The sequence below is a fragment of the Rhinolophus sinicus genome, linkage group LG16, assembly GCF_036562045.2.
Source record: "Rhinolophus sinicus isolate RSC01 linkage group LG16, ASM3656204v1, whole genome shotgun sequence".
NCBI classification, from domain to species: Eukaryota; Metazoa; Chordata; class Mammalia; order Chiroptera; family Rhinolophidae; genus Rhinolophus; species Rhinolophus sinicus.
The window spans coordinates 28,724,792-28,739,996 of record NC_133765.1 but is presented as its reverse complement, the minus strand read 5'-3'; the positions used below and the strand labels follow the sequence as shown (position 1 = coordinate 28,739,996).

At 46.0% G+C, this 15,205-nt stretch overlaps 1 protein-coding gene across 7 annotated transcripts in view; it reads right to left on the bottom strand.

The window, feature by feature from the left end:
• NOS1 (nitric oxide synthase 1) overlaps positions 1-15,205 on the bottom strand; it is a 156,183-nt gene that overhangs the window by 16,775 nt on the left and 124,203 nt on the right. For 5 of the 7 annotated variants that reach the window (XM_074321125.1, XM_074321123.1, XM_074321122.1 and 2 more), the window contains exons 14-21: positions 12,932-13,076; positions 11,820-11,924; positions 11,194-11,252; positions 10,118-10,219; positions 8,334-8,450; positions 4,239-4,413; positions 1,639-1,777; positions 1,121-1,199 (exon numbers count right to left, since the gene is read on the bottom strand). In XM_074321125.1, the coding sequence (XP_074177226.1) occupies positions 1,121-1,199; positions 1,639-1,777; positions 4,239-4,413; positions 8,334-8,450; positions 10,118-10,219; positions 11,194-11,252; positions 11,820-11,924; positions 12,932-13,076 (921 nt within the window). The remainder of the gene's footprint in view (positions 1-1,120; positions 1,200-1,638; positions 1,778-4,238; positions 4,414-8,333; positions 8,451-10,117; positions 10,220-11,193; positions 11,253-11,819; positions 11,925-12,931; positions 13,077-15,205) is intronic. The other 2 variants (XM_074321126.1, XM_074321127.1) reach the window with 1 other exon arrangement.

Genomic DNA, 15,205 nt, shown 5'->3' with positions numbered 1-15,205 from the left:
GAGCAGGGGCTCAGAGGACCCAAGGAACTTGCCCAAGGTCACACAGCTGTCGCATGGCAGAGCTGGGGTCAGGACTCAGGGCTGTCCCGCTCGACAGCCCACTCTTTGTCCTGTGCTTTGCAAAGGATCAAGATTTCAAAAGATTTTCATGGGCTGTAACTGCAAAGTGAAAAAGATTCCTTTCCATGGGGATCAATGCCAAGATGTTCATTAGTGCTACAAAAATTACTTATCCAAGGGGGAGGACGGACAGTCTTGGCTGGATCATTCTGAAAAGACGTGATAGCTAAGAGTAGCAAAAATATAAGCTTCACGGGAGATCGGCACGGCTGATAGAACAAGGCCCGCAATCTCGGGTAGTATCAGTGCGTCATGTTCAGATCAGGGATGGTAATAAATAGCCTGAGCACACTTGGCAGAGATCAGAGGATCTCCACTGCCCTGTGACCAGGTCTGAAAATGACATTCCCAGCAGGACAGAGTGCCCTGGGAAACAGGTCTTAGGAAGAATGACGGGAAGAAATCAGGACCCAGGAGAGATTGGTCAAGGTCCTTGGCTCCTTGGAGGTCTCTTATCTGCAAGACCCGAATTGGTTTTAGTTGTCCCTGGGGAGTGTAACTGGGATCAAGGTGAAGTACTAGTTAGACAGACTTTGGAGCTAAAGCATAGGAAGATAATTACTAACAAGGACGTCAAAACACAGAATGGGCTGTTTTGGGCAGTAACGAGCCTCTTGTTTTTCCAAAGGAATTTAAGCAGAGTCTGGGTAGCCATGTTTTCAGGACTCCAGAGAAGACTCATTCACCAGGAGCAAGTGCCTGGACTGAGCGATTTCTGACTAAGATGCAATTAGCAGCTCTACAAGGGTGTGGCCTATATTAAAAATTCACCATAAAACCATTCTCTTTCCTCTTCCCACCATCTCCGTTTCTGTCACTCCAGGTTGGAGCTTGGCCAAGGCAAAGCAGGAAAGCAAGATGCTACAAAGCAACAAAGGGGTCTCCATGGCACTTGGGTTGGTAACAGGAAGAGGTCCTTAAGAGTCAACAAGGACTCCTCCCTTCTTGTGGGGGCATCTGGAGCAGAGGTGGGTAACCTGAGTGAACAAGGTGCCCCTACCTGGATTTAGGACTCTGAAGGTTTTGACGGCTGAGGAGACGAGCGGCCGCCACCCGCTTTTTGTGGACATTGGATAGACCTGTGGGAAGAGCAACAACAGTCTGAGATCGCTTACACCGTTGTCAATCAAAAGTCTGCAGCTTCTACTGACACTCTACTCTCGCTTCCACTTGTTCTGGAGTCAAGGGAAGAGACGAAAGAGAAGAGGTCAGAGAGGCATTGGGTGGGGTGGGTGGCGTGGCTGTGGATAATGCAGAACACAAAGCAAATCTGGTTGAATTAGTTGAGAAGAGGATGGTTCAGGGTAACATGCCATTCTGCTGGAGAGAGAACCTTCCATGCCTAGGTGTTGCTGAGCCTGGGGCAGTAGCAGTGTTTTCATCTTCGGAGGACTGCACTAAATGGAGACCAAAGCAATTAAACCCACTTTCTCTAAGGACCTGTTGGAGGTGTCTCTAAGGACCTTTCCTTCCCCCCCACGGTCATGAATGCCTCCCCAGGAGGGGGGCGAGAGGTACCTTGTGTAAGTTCCGGAGCTTCGGCCACATAGGTGAGGCGGAACTTGTTCCTCTTCCAGCTGCGGTCATTGCTGATGAGGGAGTTGTTTGCTTTCTCAATGTTGACATCATCTCCCACGCAGAACACATCACAGGCTGCCTGTGGCGCACACAGGGCTTTCAGAGACCTCTTTCAGCCAAGGCCCTCCATCCACCCATCTATCTATCCATCCACCTATCCCTTCCTTTTTCCTTCCCTCCCTCTACTCCCTCACCCACCCATCCACCCACCCATCCTTCCATCCATCCACCCACCCATCCATTTATCCATCCATCCATCCATCCATCCATCCATCCATCCATCCATCCACCCACCCATCCATCCACCCACCCATCAATTTATCCATCCATCCATCCATCCATCCACCCACCCACCCACCCACCCATCCACCCATCCATCCACCCATCCATTTATCCATCCATCCATTCATCCATCCATCCATCCATCCATCCATCCATCCATCCATCCATCCATCCATCCACCCATCCATCCACCCATCCATCTATCCATCCAACCATCCACCCACCCATCAATTTATCCATCCATCCACCCACCCACCCATCCATCCACCCACCCATCAATTTATCCATCCATCCACCCACCCACCCACCCACCCATCCATCCACCCATCCGTTCATCCATCCATCCATCCACCTACTACCTACATATCCATCAATCTATCCACTAATCCATCATATATTTTTTGAATGCCTCCAATGTGCTGGACATATCACACTATTGACTTTAGGACCTAACCTCTATTTAATATATAACTCTATGTCACTTCATGAAGTGTGGATGACCCTTGAAAACATGATGCTAAGTGAAAAGAGCCAGTTCCAAAAGACCACAAAGTATATGATTCCAATCATATGAAATATCCCGAAGAGGCACTTCTACAGAGACAGAAAGCAGAGTAGTGGTTACCAGGACTGGGAGTGGGGTAGGAGCATGGGGGAGGGGTGGCACTAAAGGACATGGTGCCTTGTAACAGGCCCCGCTGCTGGGATGCTCCAAGTTGGCTGGTTGAAATCAAGAACCATACAGTTGTCTCAAGGTGTGAAAACAGCCAAGTTATCTCTATTCTCCCTGTCTAGGAAGAAATGCAGGAACAGGCTCCCCACACAGATATCGTGAGAGCTCAGGGGCCTCAGTTTCCCCTCTTGCTCTCTACGATCAAAAGTGTCAATTCAATGACAGAAGACTGCATAGTTCCCTTTCTGCTGGGGCTGCCGATGAGAGTGTATTCCAGGCCCCAGGAAGGAGCAGGTAAAGGTGGGTGCACAGTCATTGCTGTTTTGTTTTTTCCCAGGGTGGACAATTGAATCATGTCCCACATGTAGATGGAAAGCCGTTATTCATTTATTCTCCTGTGACCTCATGCCTAGAATAGTTCTGTTCAACAGGATGTTTTATTATGATGGAAATGTTCTGTCCTGTCTGATGTGGTAACCACTCACCACTTGTGGCTACTGAGCACATGAAGTGTGGCTAGCGCGGCTGAGAAATGGAATTTTAAATCCAATTTAGTATACATATATATAAACAAATACAGAATAATAATTATAATATATTAAATTAATATAGAATTAATATATAATATATAAATTAACTCTACTTGATATATAGTTAACATATTATATATACATATACATATATATATATATAGCAAGAAGAGATAATTCCTATAACATAAAATTCACCGTTTAAAAGCGTACAATTCAGTGGTTTTTAGCATCCTTGCAACCACTACCACTATCTACTTTCAGAACATTTTCATGACCCCAGACAAACCTTGTACCCATTAGCAGTAACTGTCATTTCCATCCCCCCAAAACCTTGGCAACCACTAATCTATTTTCTGTCGCTATAGGTTGATCTATTCTGGACATTTCACATACATGGAATAATACAATACATGGTCTTTTGTGACTGGCTTCTTTCAAGTAGCCTCATGTTTTCAAAGCTCATCCATCTTGTAGCAGGTGGCAGGACTTCAGTCCTTTGGATGGCTCAGTAGTGTTCCATTGTGTGAACAGACTACATTTTATTTATCCATTCATCATATTTCAATGTGAGGTACTTTAACTTTACATTTAAAGAGCCACATGTGGCTAGTCGCTGCCATATTGGTCAGTGAATAGCTAGTATAAGAATAAGGTTGTCAAAGGAGACAAATTGGTGAGATCTGAGTTTCAGGTTGAGGCATGGCCCCTGGTTTGGTTAACCAACTCTGTGTGTTTCGTCTGCTTGGCTACCAAATGTGAGTGAGGGATGGATCCCTTCCAGCCCTGAAATTCCAAGACTCCATAATATTTTTTATAGCCCAACTCCTTAGTCATAATGCACGAGGTTGGATTCAGGGTGGAGAATGTGTGTCTTAAGACCACCTACACGCATGTGAGTTGGTCAAAGGTGTCTCCTGGCTGGATACATGGGGGAAGTACCAGTGCTCCTTTCAAGTCTCTTCTATTTCTGATGGTTTAGATACTCTGTCTTTGTGGGTCGTGGAGGGCATGACTTCTCCCCCAGGGTCTCTGAGATCTGGGCAGGTAGTTACCTTGAAGACCTTCTTGGCCCAGGTCCTGAAAGCCTCTTCCTGCCCACAGAGCTCATCCCCCTCCCTCATCTTCAGGATTCTCTCTCCTCCCAGCTCTTCCAGGAGGGTGTCCACGGCGTGTCCAAAGGCGCAGAAGTGAGGGTATGCCCGTGAGCCCAGGCCAAACACCGAGAACCTGCCAGGAAGACAACAGAAAGTCTATGCTAGGAGACTATGGGGGTATTTGGGAAGGGGGTGCGTGGTGATACAGACAGAACTATGTACCCTCCCAAATTCATGTGTTGAAGCCATAACCCAGCACGACTGTATTTAGAGATGAAATCTTTAAGATGGTAACTGAGGTTAGGGTCCTGATTAAATAGGACTGGTGTCCTTATAAGAAAAGGGAGAGACACCAGAGTCTGACTCTCTCTCTGTCTCCCTCTCTCCTTCTCCCTCTCTGCATGTGCCTAAAGGAAAGGCCACGTGAGGACACAGCGAGAAGGTGCTGTCTACAAGCTGCGAGGAGAGGCCTCACCAGAAATTGTCCCACTGGCACCTTGACCTTGGACTTTCAGCCTCCAGAACTGTGAGAAAATAAATTTGTTGTTGAAGCCACCCAGTCTGTGGTATTTGGTTATGGCCACCTGAGCCGGCTAATACTTCTGCTATCTTAAGAAGGACTGTGTTGAAACTCATAGACACAGACAATAGTTTAGTGGTTGCCAGAGGGTAACGGGGGCGGGGGGTGGGGGGTGGGAGATGAGGGTAAGGGGGATCGAATATATGGTGATGGAAGGAGAACTGACTCTGGGTGGTGAACACACAATGGGATTTATAGATGATGTAATACAGAATTGTACACCTGAAATCTATGTAATTTTACTAACAATTGTCGCCCCAATAAATTTAATAAAAAAGAAAAAAAAAAGAAAAAAAAAAGAAGGACTGTGTTTAGGTCAGACAACCCCAAGCATATCTGGGGAAGGCCAACTTAAAATCTGGGAGCCCTGTGGCTTCTTCTCCCTTCCTCTGGTCTCTGCTGGGTAATACTATCCTCAGAAGAAGATTCTCCATTGGTTCTAAGGCAGACGGGTTGGGGTTCACGATGACCCAGAATCATTGGCTGGTTTCTTGTGTATCCATTTCTAAGCTGGAATAATTGGGGGGAAATTAGTCTACATTATTGGAAGAAAGCTTGAATTCTACAGGTTTTGTAATTCTACAAAACTAGATCCGTTTTAAGTACCAAGATAATGAAAACTATAACATTGAGGTGTTCGGGGACCTGTATTAATGAGATCGGGAGGACTGTTAAAACACGTCAAATGATGGTGTGTAAACAGGTTTTTCTAAAAGGGCATGAAAGATTTATAAATATGCTGGCTCCACCCCTTGCACTGCCTGTCAAATGAATTTGCCTCGCAAACCATCTTTGCATATATACCTCCAAGAAAATGTCAGTGTCTGCATCAATGGGGGTCAAGTTAATAAGAGTTTTCTCTATGTTGAGGTGGGGTTGTGGTGAAGCATGGAAAGTGGAGGGTTGTGACGGAGACGGCCCCTCTTGCTAGTTCACTGTGTCCTACAGACACTATGTCAGACTTCCAGGGCTTGATTCTGGCTGTAGTTCTCAACCTCATTGGGCGACAGATTCTCAGGTGGGACGAGAACCCCCACCCTGCTTGTTTCCCAGGTCAGAGTGTTGTGCTGTGGATGTCATCTCAGACAGGCCAAGGAGTGGAGCTGTTTAAGCTATTCCATGTAGGATCTGCCTCTGCCCCCTGAATCTCTTTTTTAGGATGAGGGGGCCAAGATGGTGAAAGATGGAGATGGGAACTGAAGGAAGGAGGTGAGAAAGCTGGGAAAGGACTCTCTGTCATTGGAGAATGAACCTGAGATAGGTCCAGGTGTCCTACAGATCAAATGAAGGTTAACAAAGGTTAACATCCACTCCTTTCAAATCCACATTCATGCATTCTCATCTCACTCTCCTCTTCTTTGCTGCCCTCTTTCCCCAGCCCCTGGAATTCCAGAGCTTTTCCAATGAAAGTGTGGGGGATTAGGCAGTATTTCCCCCCATCACTCCTTCATCTATGCTCTTCCTGGACCTGGATTCCTCACCTTTTCCTCAAAGGACAATAGCTTGATGGGTAGAGAGAGCTGGTGACCAGGAATGGAATGGGTTGAGGGGTGCCCTTAGTCTAAGCAGATTTGGAAATACCTAGCATTTGTCATGCCATGTGGTTAGGGGATGGCTCTCCCAACCTTGCAATTTTTATGTTCACTCCATCCGCCATACTTGACTACCACCCATAGCATTAGTTACTTATCACGCTGTTTAACTTGCTTTTCATTTGTGCTCACCAGCTCATCAAGCCCACCTGTGTTCACTAACAGATGGTTCAGGTGATTAAGTCATTAATACGTTTCCTGAGGCACCTGCAGACCTGCTTCCCACTCACGACCTAGACTCGCGTTTCCATCACAATCTTCACCTCATGCTTTCAAAATTCTTATTTTAAGCCTCTAAACCAGGAGTTGACAAACTTATTATATTTGGGGCCAGATAGTACATATTTTGGCTTATAGGCAAAGAAAAAAATGTCAAAGCTATTATATGGACACTTACATAACAAGAAAGAAAAATTCCTGCACATTTTTTATTGACAAAGTTAAACGTATAATAATAATTATAGTGGAGTACAATTGTTTGAGTAATACAGTTCTACCAACGAGAATGTAATTCTTTTTTGCGGGGGTAACATTTTGCTTAATTGGGGCTCAAAGGCCGTGCGTTTTTAATCATCAAATGAATTGCAAAGTTGATCTATAAAACCCACTCTTGGCTCATGGGATGTATACAAATTATACAATGGCCAGGCTGGATTTGGCCTGCAGGCTGCAGCTTGTCACCACTGCTTTAAGCCACGGTAGATTTAACAAGGGAAAAATGGGTCTGTCACACCACAAATGTGAAGTGTCAAGCTAAAAAAATGTACTGATGTCCAACCTATAGAATGTACAATACCAGGGGTGAACCCTCATGTAAACTACAGACTGTGCGTGTCTATGTAGATTCATCAGTTTTACAAATATACCACTGTGGTGTGAGATGTTCACAGTAGAGGAAGCCGTGTGTGTGTGTGTGTGTGTGTGTGCGTGTGCGTGTGCGCGTGTGTGTGGGGTGGGGGGGTGGGGGGCGGCAGGGGGTACATGGGAAATCTCTGTACCTTCCCCTCAATTTTGCTATGAACCTAAAACTGCTTTAAAACATTAAGTCCATTAAAAAGTGTACTGATGGACATAATACCTCAACATCTGGGAATCCCGTGCTCTGTATTGCCTACTAAGCATTGCCCTAAGCAGGTGTGGAGAAGGTTCAGTTAGTGAAAGTGAGAGCTTGGTGGCCAGGCCTGGACACTCTGCTTTTATATCAGCCTCATCTTGACTGATATCTGTGAAACTAAAGGTTTGACATCCAATTTTATTTCCTTCCAAATACCCACTAAACTGAATACACAAAATACACAAAATGTTTGTCCAATTACCGCTTGAAATTATCTCACGGTTTGAGACTGTGCTTTGGAGGACATGGGTTTAGGCCAGTATTTTTCAAATCTGACTGTAGAGTTCCTTGGGGATTAAAAAAAAAAAAAAGCAATGCTTGGGCCCAATTCTAAACGAGTTACACCAGAATCTCTGGAAGTGGGGTTTGGTTCTGAGTAGACAGAAAACATCTCCAGGTGACACGGATGTGCATGCAGGGTTGAGAATCACTGGGTCATGGATGGGTGTCTCCAGAAGTTTCTATTAAGTGTAAAACATATCACTTGGGAAGGGCAGCTTCTTGAGTAATTTCTAGGGGTCAACATTCTTCAGCACAAACGATGTGCTGAGAATGGGGTGAAATTTGTGTGATGGTGAAACATGGGTGATGGGGTTGTGTGGATAGGAAACAGAGTCAGGGGCAACCCGGTTGCTGCTGGTTGGCTGAGGGATGAATGGTGTGGAAGGGCGAACCCTCCCCCCCCCGCCAACAAAAAGCCCACTTAGCAATGAAGTCCAGTTCCTCAAGAGCCTCCATCGCCCCCAGTGCCCTAGCCCCTTGCTCACCTCACATTCGCCAGGGGACCAGTGCTCTCGAAGTTGTCTCTGAGGTCTGGCCCTTCACCCGATGATTTGCGGGCATCGGAATATGAGGAAACACTATTGAACCTGACCTTGTAGCTCCTGTCAAAATGAAAGAGAGTCATGAGCTCTAGCGTGGAGGCCTCCTTCCTCCTGAGAATAACACCGCAATGGATCTTCAAATGACCAGTCCTGGTTCCAGGACCTTCTCTTGCATGCTGAGTGAGACCATAACACTTCTATGGCCTCTTCTAGAATGTCTCAACTTACCCTCGCCCACCACAAAGATAGGTAGCCACCTGCATTGGACGCTACCTATATTTAAAAGGTTTGTGACCACACTCAACTCAGGAAACTTGAGATCTCAACAGTTAACATGATTTGATTGGCAGGAAGTCAGGAATAGAACAGACTACGCCTTAACCATTAGACCATGCTATCTTGCTTCGCAAATTTCTAGGTGCCTAAGAAACAGCCCCGGGATCTGGTTAAAAAGCAGATCCTGATTTAGTAGATCAGAGACAGGGCCTGAGATTCTTCTCCCAGGAGATGCTGATGCTACTGGTCCTTGGACCTCGCGTTGAGTAGCAGGAGCTACACCTGCGTTGTCTACTGTGGTAGCTATTGGCTACGTGGGTCTATGTAAATTTGCATTAATTTAAATTAACTACAGTTAAAAGTTCTGTTCCTCACGTGCACTAATCATTCATCAAGTGCTCAACAGTCACACGTGGCTAGTGGCAGCCATATCGGGGGGCACAGATATAGAACATTTCCATCATCCTAGAAAGTTTTATTAGATGGTGCTGGACCACCCCTTCAATACTCGCTTTCATAAAGTTATGGTCCTTAGACATTTCAAGGGTCTGTCACATTCCACATTTCAAGTCAATATGAAATATGTTCAGCACTGACATGCGGCATGAAAGTAGATTGGATTTCTTATTAAATTGCTTCAAAGGGGAAGGAAGATGTCAGTGGGTCTCAGACCTCAGCGCTAGAGGCTCAGGAGCCTTGAGATTTAAAAAGAAACAAACCAACCCCAGTTTTCCTCTAAACGTGGTACGTTTTGTCCTCAGACAAGGCAAAAACAAAGCAAAACAAAATGAAACAAAACTTAAGACCAACCCCCCCAAACAAACAAACAAAACACCAAACCCCAAAACAAAACACAAACACAATACACAAATCCGAGTGCAAAAGACAAAAAAAGCAATCACGCATTCTGGCAGCAGGGTTTCTAAGCTGGATGTTCCTCAAAGTTTTTGCTCCAACATCAGGAAAGGTCTAAATATATGTAAGTGTATTTTCTGCCCTAAAATAGTCTCACGTTGAGTCACTTCTGTAAATAAGTCATGCAACATATCAGGGGGTGGCTGTGTTGTTAGTGTGGGAGGGATGGTTGATGCTTGTGGGGTAAGAATAACAGCACGTGTATTTGTATGAGGTTTGAGGCTTTTCCCAAATGCTTTCCTCTTTGTTGTTATCCTTTGATCCTCACGACAGCTCCCAGAGGTGGTCAGGGCAGAAAGAGTTTCTCCCCATTTGGCAGATGAGAAAGACTGAGGCCCAGACACATCAAAGAACTTGCTCAAGGTTGCTTAGTGAGTTAGTGGCATAGCCTGGGTTAGAGCTCAGATCTCTTTGAGACCCGGATGTAGCCTTGGCTGTTCTGGCATTGGGCATGCATGCACACACATGTACATACACATCTCCATGCACACACACATGTGCACACACACACACACATGCACACACACACGCTCTACCTGTGCTGGCTGTCACGGGCTGTAGCCAGATTTCGGACTTCTGTGTTACCTCGGGGGTGGGGAGACCCTTTACGGGGAAAGAAACGCAAGGGTTCCGGGTACCTAGAGGGGAGAATGGTTGGTGCCCTATCTCTCCCTGAAGGAGGGGTGAGGGGAACCTACTGGAGGCCACTGAAGGGGGGGAAGGAGAGGGGCAGGGAGAGTGAGTGGGGGAGTTGACCACAGAACGAGGGCTGACCATGAAGGACTCAGCCATCCCCAGACACGAAATGTATATGAGTTTGGAAACATGCGCTTGGCTAAAAGAAAACCAAGAGGGATTTTCTGCATCACACAGCCTCTAACCACCAGCCAGCTACGTCAGACACTGATGCTCAAAGGGAGAAGACACAGGGCTTTGCTCCATTGCAGAGGAAGTGCTGTGCTGGCCTCATTGAAAGGCAGCTCGGCAGGCACGTGCCATATGCTCTCTACTTTATGGGGGATTTAAGGGCTTTCCAAGGGTAATTTTGATTACAGGTGTGTTTCATCTTGCGAAACACTTTTAGAACCCAATCCTATGTCAGATGCAATTTCACCATAAATATCTTTTGACTACAGCCATTTTTTTTTGCCTTCTTTTGAATGCAACTTCCACAATAGCTGCAACTCCATCGCGAGCATCAGATGGAAAAAGTTCCAGGGAAAGCAGCTCCTTTCACTGATTCTGGATGTAGGTTCCCAAAGGCGGGAGAATAGAACCAATACTTCAGTGCTCCTCGCTTTTCCCAGGACACGGACATCTATTTTCTAACTTCATTCTTACAAGTGAGAAGGTTCAAGCAGGTATAATAAACTCTATTTGATGGAAAAAGAAACTGAGGCACAGGACTGTGATTTGACCAAGCCAAAACCTTCTAGTCAGGGACCAAAAGATCAAGTCCAGTGGGGCACAGACACCCACCCACTAAAGTCAGTCACCACCATCCATCTAGAACTCAAATGTGAACCCCAGGTGCCAAAAAGACAATTTTCAGTTATTTCCCCTCCTCCCCTGCCCCACAGTATCATGTGACACAGGAGGATGATTCACTTACTTCCTTTCCTCCTGCACAGAGTTGGGGTGCCTCATTTCCATCAAAGCACAGCCGAATTTCTGGAGGTCAAAAGAGATGAATGCAACGTGAAGCGTGTATGATTAACAGTGGAATAGGGTTGAGTACTGAAGGTCTGGGGTCCTGGCCGGTGACAGAGGAGCCAATGCGTGGGGACCAGGGAGTCACAGAGGGTCAGGGGCTCGGGCTGGGCAGCCATGCTGGAGCTGCCGCTGCCCAGGGAAGGGCCAGCTGTTGAAAGGACTGCAGGTGTGGACTCCCTCACCCCAGCACACAAATCCCCTTTGTGGCTTTCTCTCTATGAAACTATTTGTCCTCATTTCTGTCATCTAGAACAGGGGACACCAAGCGTTTGGTTGGAGCATCTATTCTAAAGAAGTGGCTCACTCAGGTGACATGTTCACTAGGGACCTGGAATTGTCCCTCGTCAGTGGACACCAAGAGGTGGCGGACCTGGAATTGTCCAACCTTTGCAGAACTTGGATCCAAATTGAAGTCACTGGCTTTGAGGCTCTGGGAGGATTTGCTACGGAATAGCCGGTAACTGCTGCCCCTCCTCCTTCCCACTGATGGAAACACGCGCCAGCACAGGGGAACACCGATCTCACCTCCCCGTTCTCAGGGGGATCTCCGTTGCCAAAGGTGCTGGTGACCACGAGGACCAGAGTTTCATGCTCCAGGTGCACGATGTCGTACTCCTCCATGGACATCACCTGGGTGGGAGAATGGTGGAGTGGGGAGGAAGGAGGAAGGTGATGAGGAGAGACAGGAGGTGGACGAGAACAGTCATGATGGGGGAAGGAGAAGGAGAGAGAGAGAGAGAGGAAAACGATGAGTCATCTTGAGCCCTCTCCTTTGGTGGGGGAACCAAGAGTTCTGGGTGTCACCATTTCAATGGGCTCAAGTGGGCTGAACTGAAAGCTTTTTGGTAGTGTGGGACCTTTCTGTGGTCACTGTGGCCTGAGGGAACATCGAGAATCTGGGGTCAGGGTGCAAGGGACAGGCTGCCAGTAAAGACAGATTCTGTGTGTGACTCTTGAGCTTCTTATAACCAACTGATCCTGGAATCTTCTTGACCACATCTAGGCTGGGAATGACCGGGCTGGCTGGATCTGACCAACTCCTCAGCCCCCTTTCTAATCCTCCTTCCAGAGGTGAGGAGGACCTGGACCAAATAAGTCTGAGATACCTGCTTTAGGGAAAGATTGCTGCCCTATATCTCAGCATCACTTGAGCAATATTTCTCAAAGGAGGTTCTACGGAAGCCCATTGTCCTGAGATGCACCTTGAAAATAAGTGAGCCATAAACAAACATGCTTGGGAAACGTTTATATTCACTCGCCTCCTCTTTTGGAGATTATAACACATACTTGCAGATTAAAGGCTCTGAGAAGTCCTGCAGCAAAGAAACCTACTGAACTGTATTTAACGTAGACCTTCTCAAACTGACTCCAGAATTGATTTTCATTAAACCCTCTAACACTCTGCTCTAGAGATGGGGGTTTCTTTTTGTGATTCCTGGGCTCCTGGCGGATTCACAGAGAGAAGGGGCATCACCGTGCCCTGAAATCTATGCAAATGTGCGTGTGTGAGCTGAAGGGCAACTTGGGGTGTGCTTTCATCCATTCTGAAAGGGTTCTTCTCTGTGGACTTCCCTCTCTCCCCTCCCAACTTTATTTACCACGAGGCGCTGGAGACCTGGCACTGCCCCCCTACCCACCTTGGCATCAAAGGCGTGTTTGAAGATCTCACACAGGGTTTTGGCGTAGGCCTGCGATTTGCCTGTCTCTGTAGCATAAAGGATGGTGGCCTTGACCCTTTTGGCCATTGCCTGCCCCATTAGCTTGGCCGAGAACTTGACGGCTCTGGGAGAAAGAGGATAGAAAGGAAAATGGGAATCGCTAGGTTGGGACTATTGGGCACGATCCACGATCCATGAAATATAATAGGAGAGAACTTACTCTCCTGATCTGTCATGACTCAGGGACACGCGGAGGCTGAGTTTAGGCGCCATATTGAAAGACACCCCTTTACTCTTTATTAAATCCCTCCAGAGAAACTAGTCATGAGCTAAAATGGTTGGTTAGTTTTATTTGGTTGTTACTTGATCGATCCCAGTCTTGAGAACCTTGCTTTGCCCAGTATTGTCCCCAAAAGATGATGATTCATTCACTTGCTCATTCATTCATTCATCAAATGTGTGTTGAGTGCCAGACATTGTTATAGGAACTGAAAAACATAGAGAATGTTGCTATGAACAAGCAGATGTCATGGGGGGGAGAGGGAGAGAAAGCGAGAGCGAGAAACGAATCATTAATAAGCCACCAGGTATTGAGGTCAAAGGGATTTTAGAGGTTTATTGATCCACAAATGAAAAAAGAGGTCTGGTTTAGTCAGCCATGCATATCCAGGGCCTTGCATAGAGCCTGGTACCTAATAGGTACTAAATACACACAAAAGGAAGAATGAATTTGAAAGATGCTGCCTTGGGGAATTTAAATGTCAAGTCCAGGCTCTTTCTAGCGAAACTGAGCGTTCAGAACCTACCAGTGTTTCTTCCTTCCCATCCATGAGGGCATGGGGGTGGCCGACAGGTCAGGGGCTCAGGAATGCCTGTGCTCACCTTCTGAACAAACATCCCTGTTCTGACCAGGAATCTCACTGTAGACAAATGGCTAATTACTCCCACCTGGGGATTATCGGTAGTTTAAATTCATCCTTTTTTAGAATCAGGGGAACCACCCAAGCTACAGGAACACTCTGGCTAAGGGGGAGAAACTGAAGACTAAAAGGTGCCTGCAGGGTTCCCTTTGAATGATTGGAGAATAGCAAAGCAGCTATAATTAACTCCCATTGTTTCTACCCCAAACTTAATAGTGCAATTAATGTTTTAGATTTCTCCCTCCCTTCTTCCCTCAGTGACAGATGAACTGAACAAAGCCAAAGGCTGCCCCCCTAGAGAATATTTGTAATTCTCTCCTTAGTGAAAGAATGGCTGCTGATGTGTCCTTGCTGCACTGGAAAATGAGGGTAGGTGGAAGGAGAGGGAGGAAGAGAGATGCTCGGGCCATATTAATGGAGGCAGGACCTAGGTTTGATTTCCTAGAAGACCTACCATGTCTTGCTTCTGGGGTCAGTGGCGCGGATGGCACCTTTTACACAACTGGGTACCATACAGAGAATTCTGCACCAAGGGCACTGAAGGAAAAGAATTAGAAACTCAGTGCATACCTACCCTGTTTCTCTGAAAATAAAACCTAACTGGACAATCAGCTCTAATGTATCTTTTGGAGCAAAAATTAATATAAGACTGGGTCTTATTTAACTATAAGACCCGATATAATATAATATAATATAATATAATATAATATAATATAATATAATATAATATAATATAATATAATATATAATATATAATATAATATAATATAATATAATATAATATAATATAATATAATATAAAATACCAGGTCTTATATTAATTTTTGCTCCAAAAGATGCATTAGAGCTGATTGTCCGGCTAGGTCTTATTTTCGGGGGAACACGGTAGCTCCTCTGAAAAAACGTTACCTCCAAACAGGGGAGTCTCAGAGTGGATATGTAGAGCTCTTTCTTTAGGAGAAGGCTGGCTTCCACATTCAATCGTCTCAGTTGGCTCCACCCCACTTGTCAGCTGGTCCCTTGGCTGACCTTGCAATATTCAGGACACTTAACTCTTCTGTTAACTCTTCAGCTTTGGCGCATAAACCTCCTTCCCTCCCTTATTTTCTCAGTTGTCTTATTAATCTTATTCTTCAGCTCAATTGTCATCTCTTGCAGGAAGCCCTCTCTCACCTCCCAAACTCGGTTAAATCTGCTTTATGGCACCATGAATCGTTCCTCAAAGGCACTCGCAGTGTTTACTATAATGTGTGATTCTTTGACAGATGAATGGCTGTGAGCTTCATGAGGGCAGGGGCCATATTTATCTGGCTCATGATGGCATTCCTGGAGA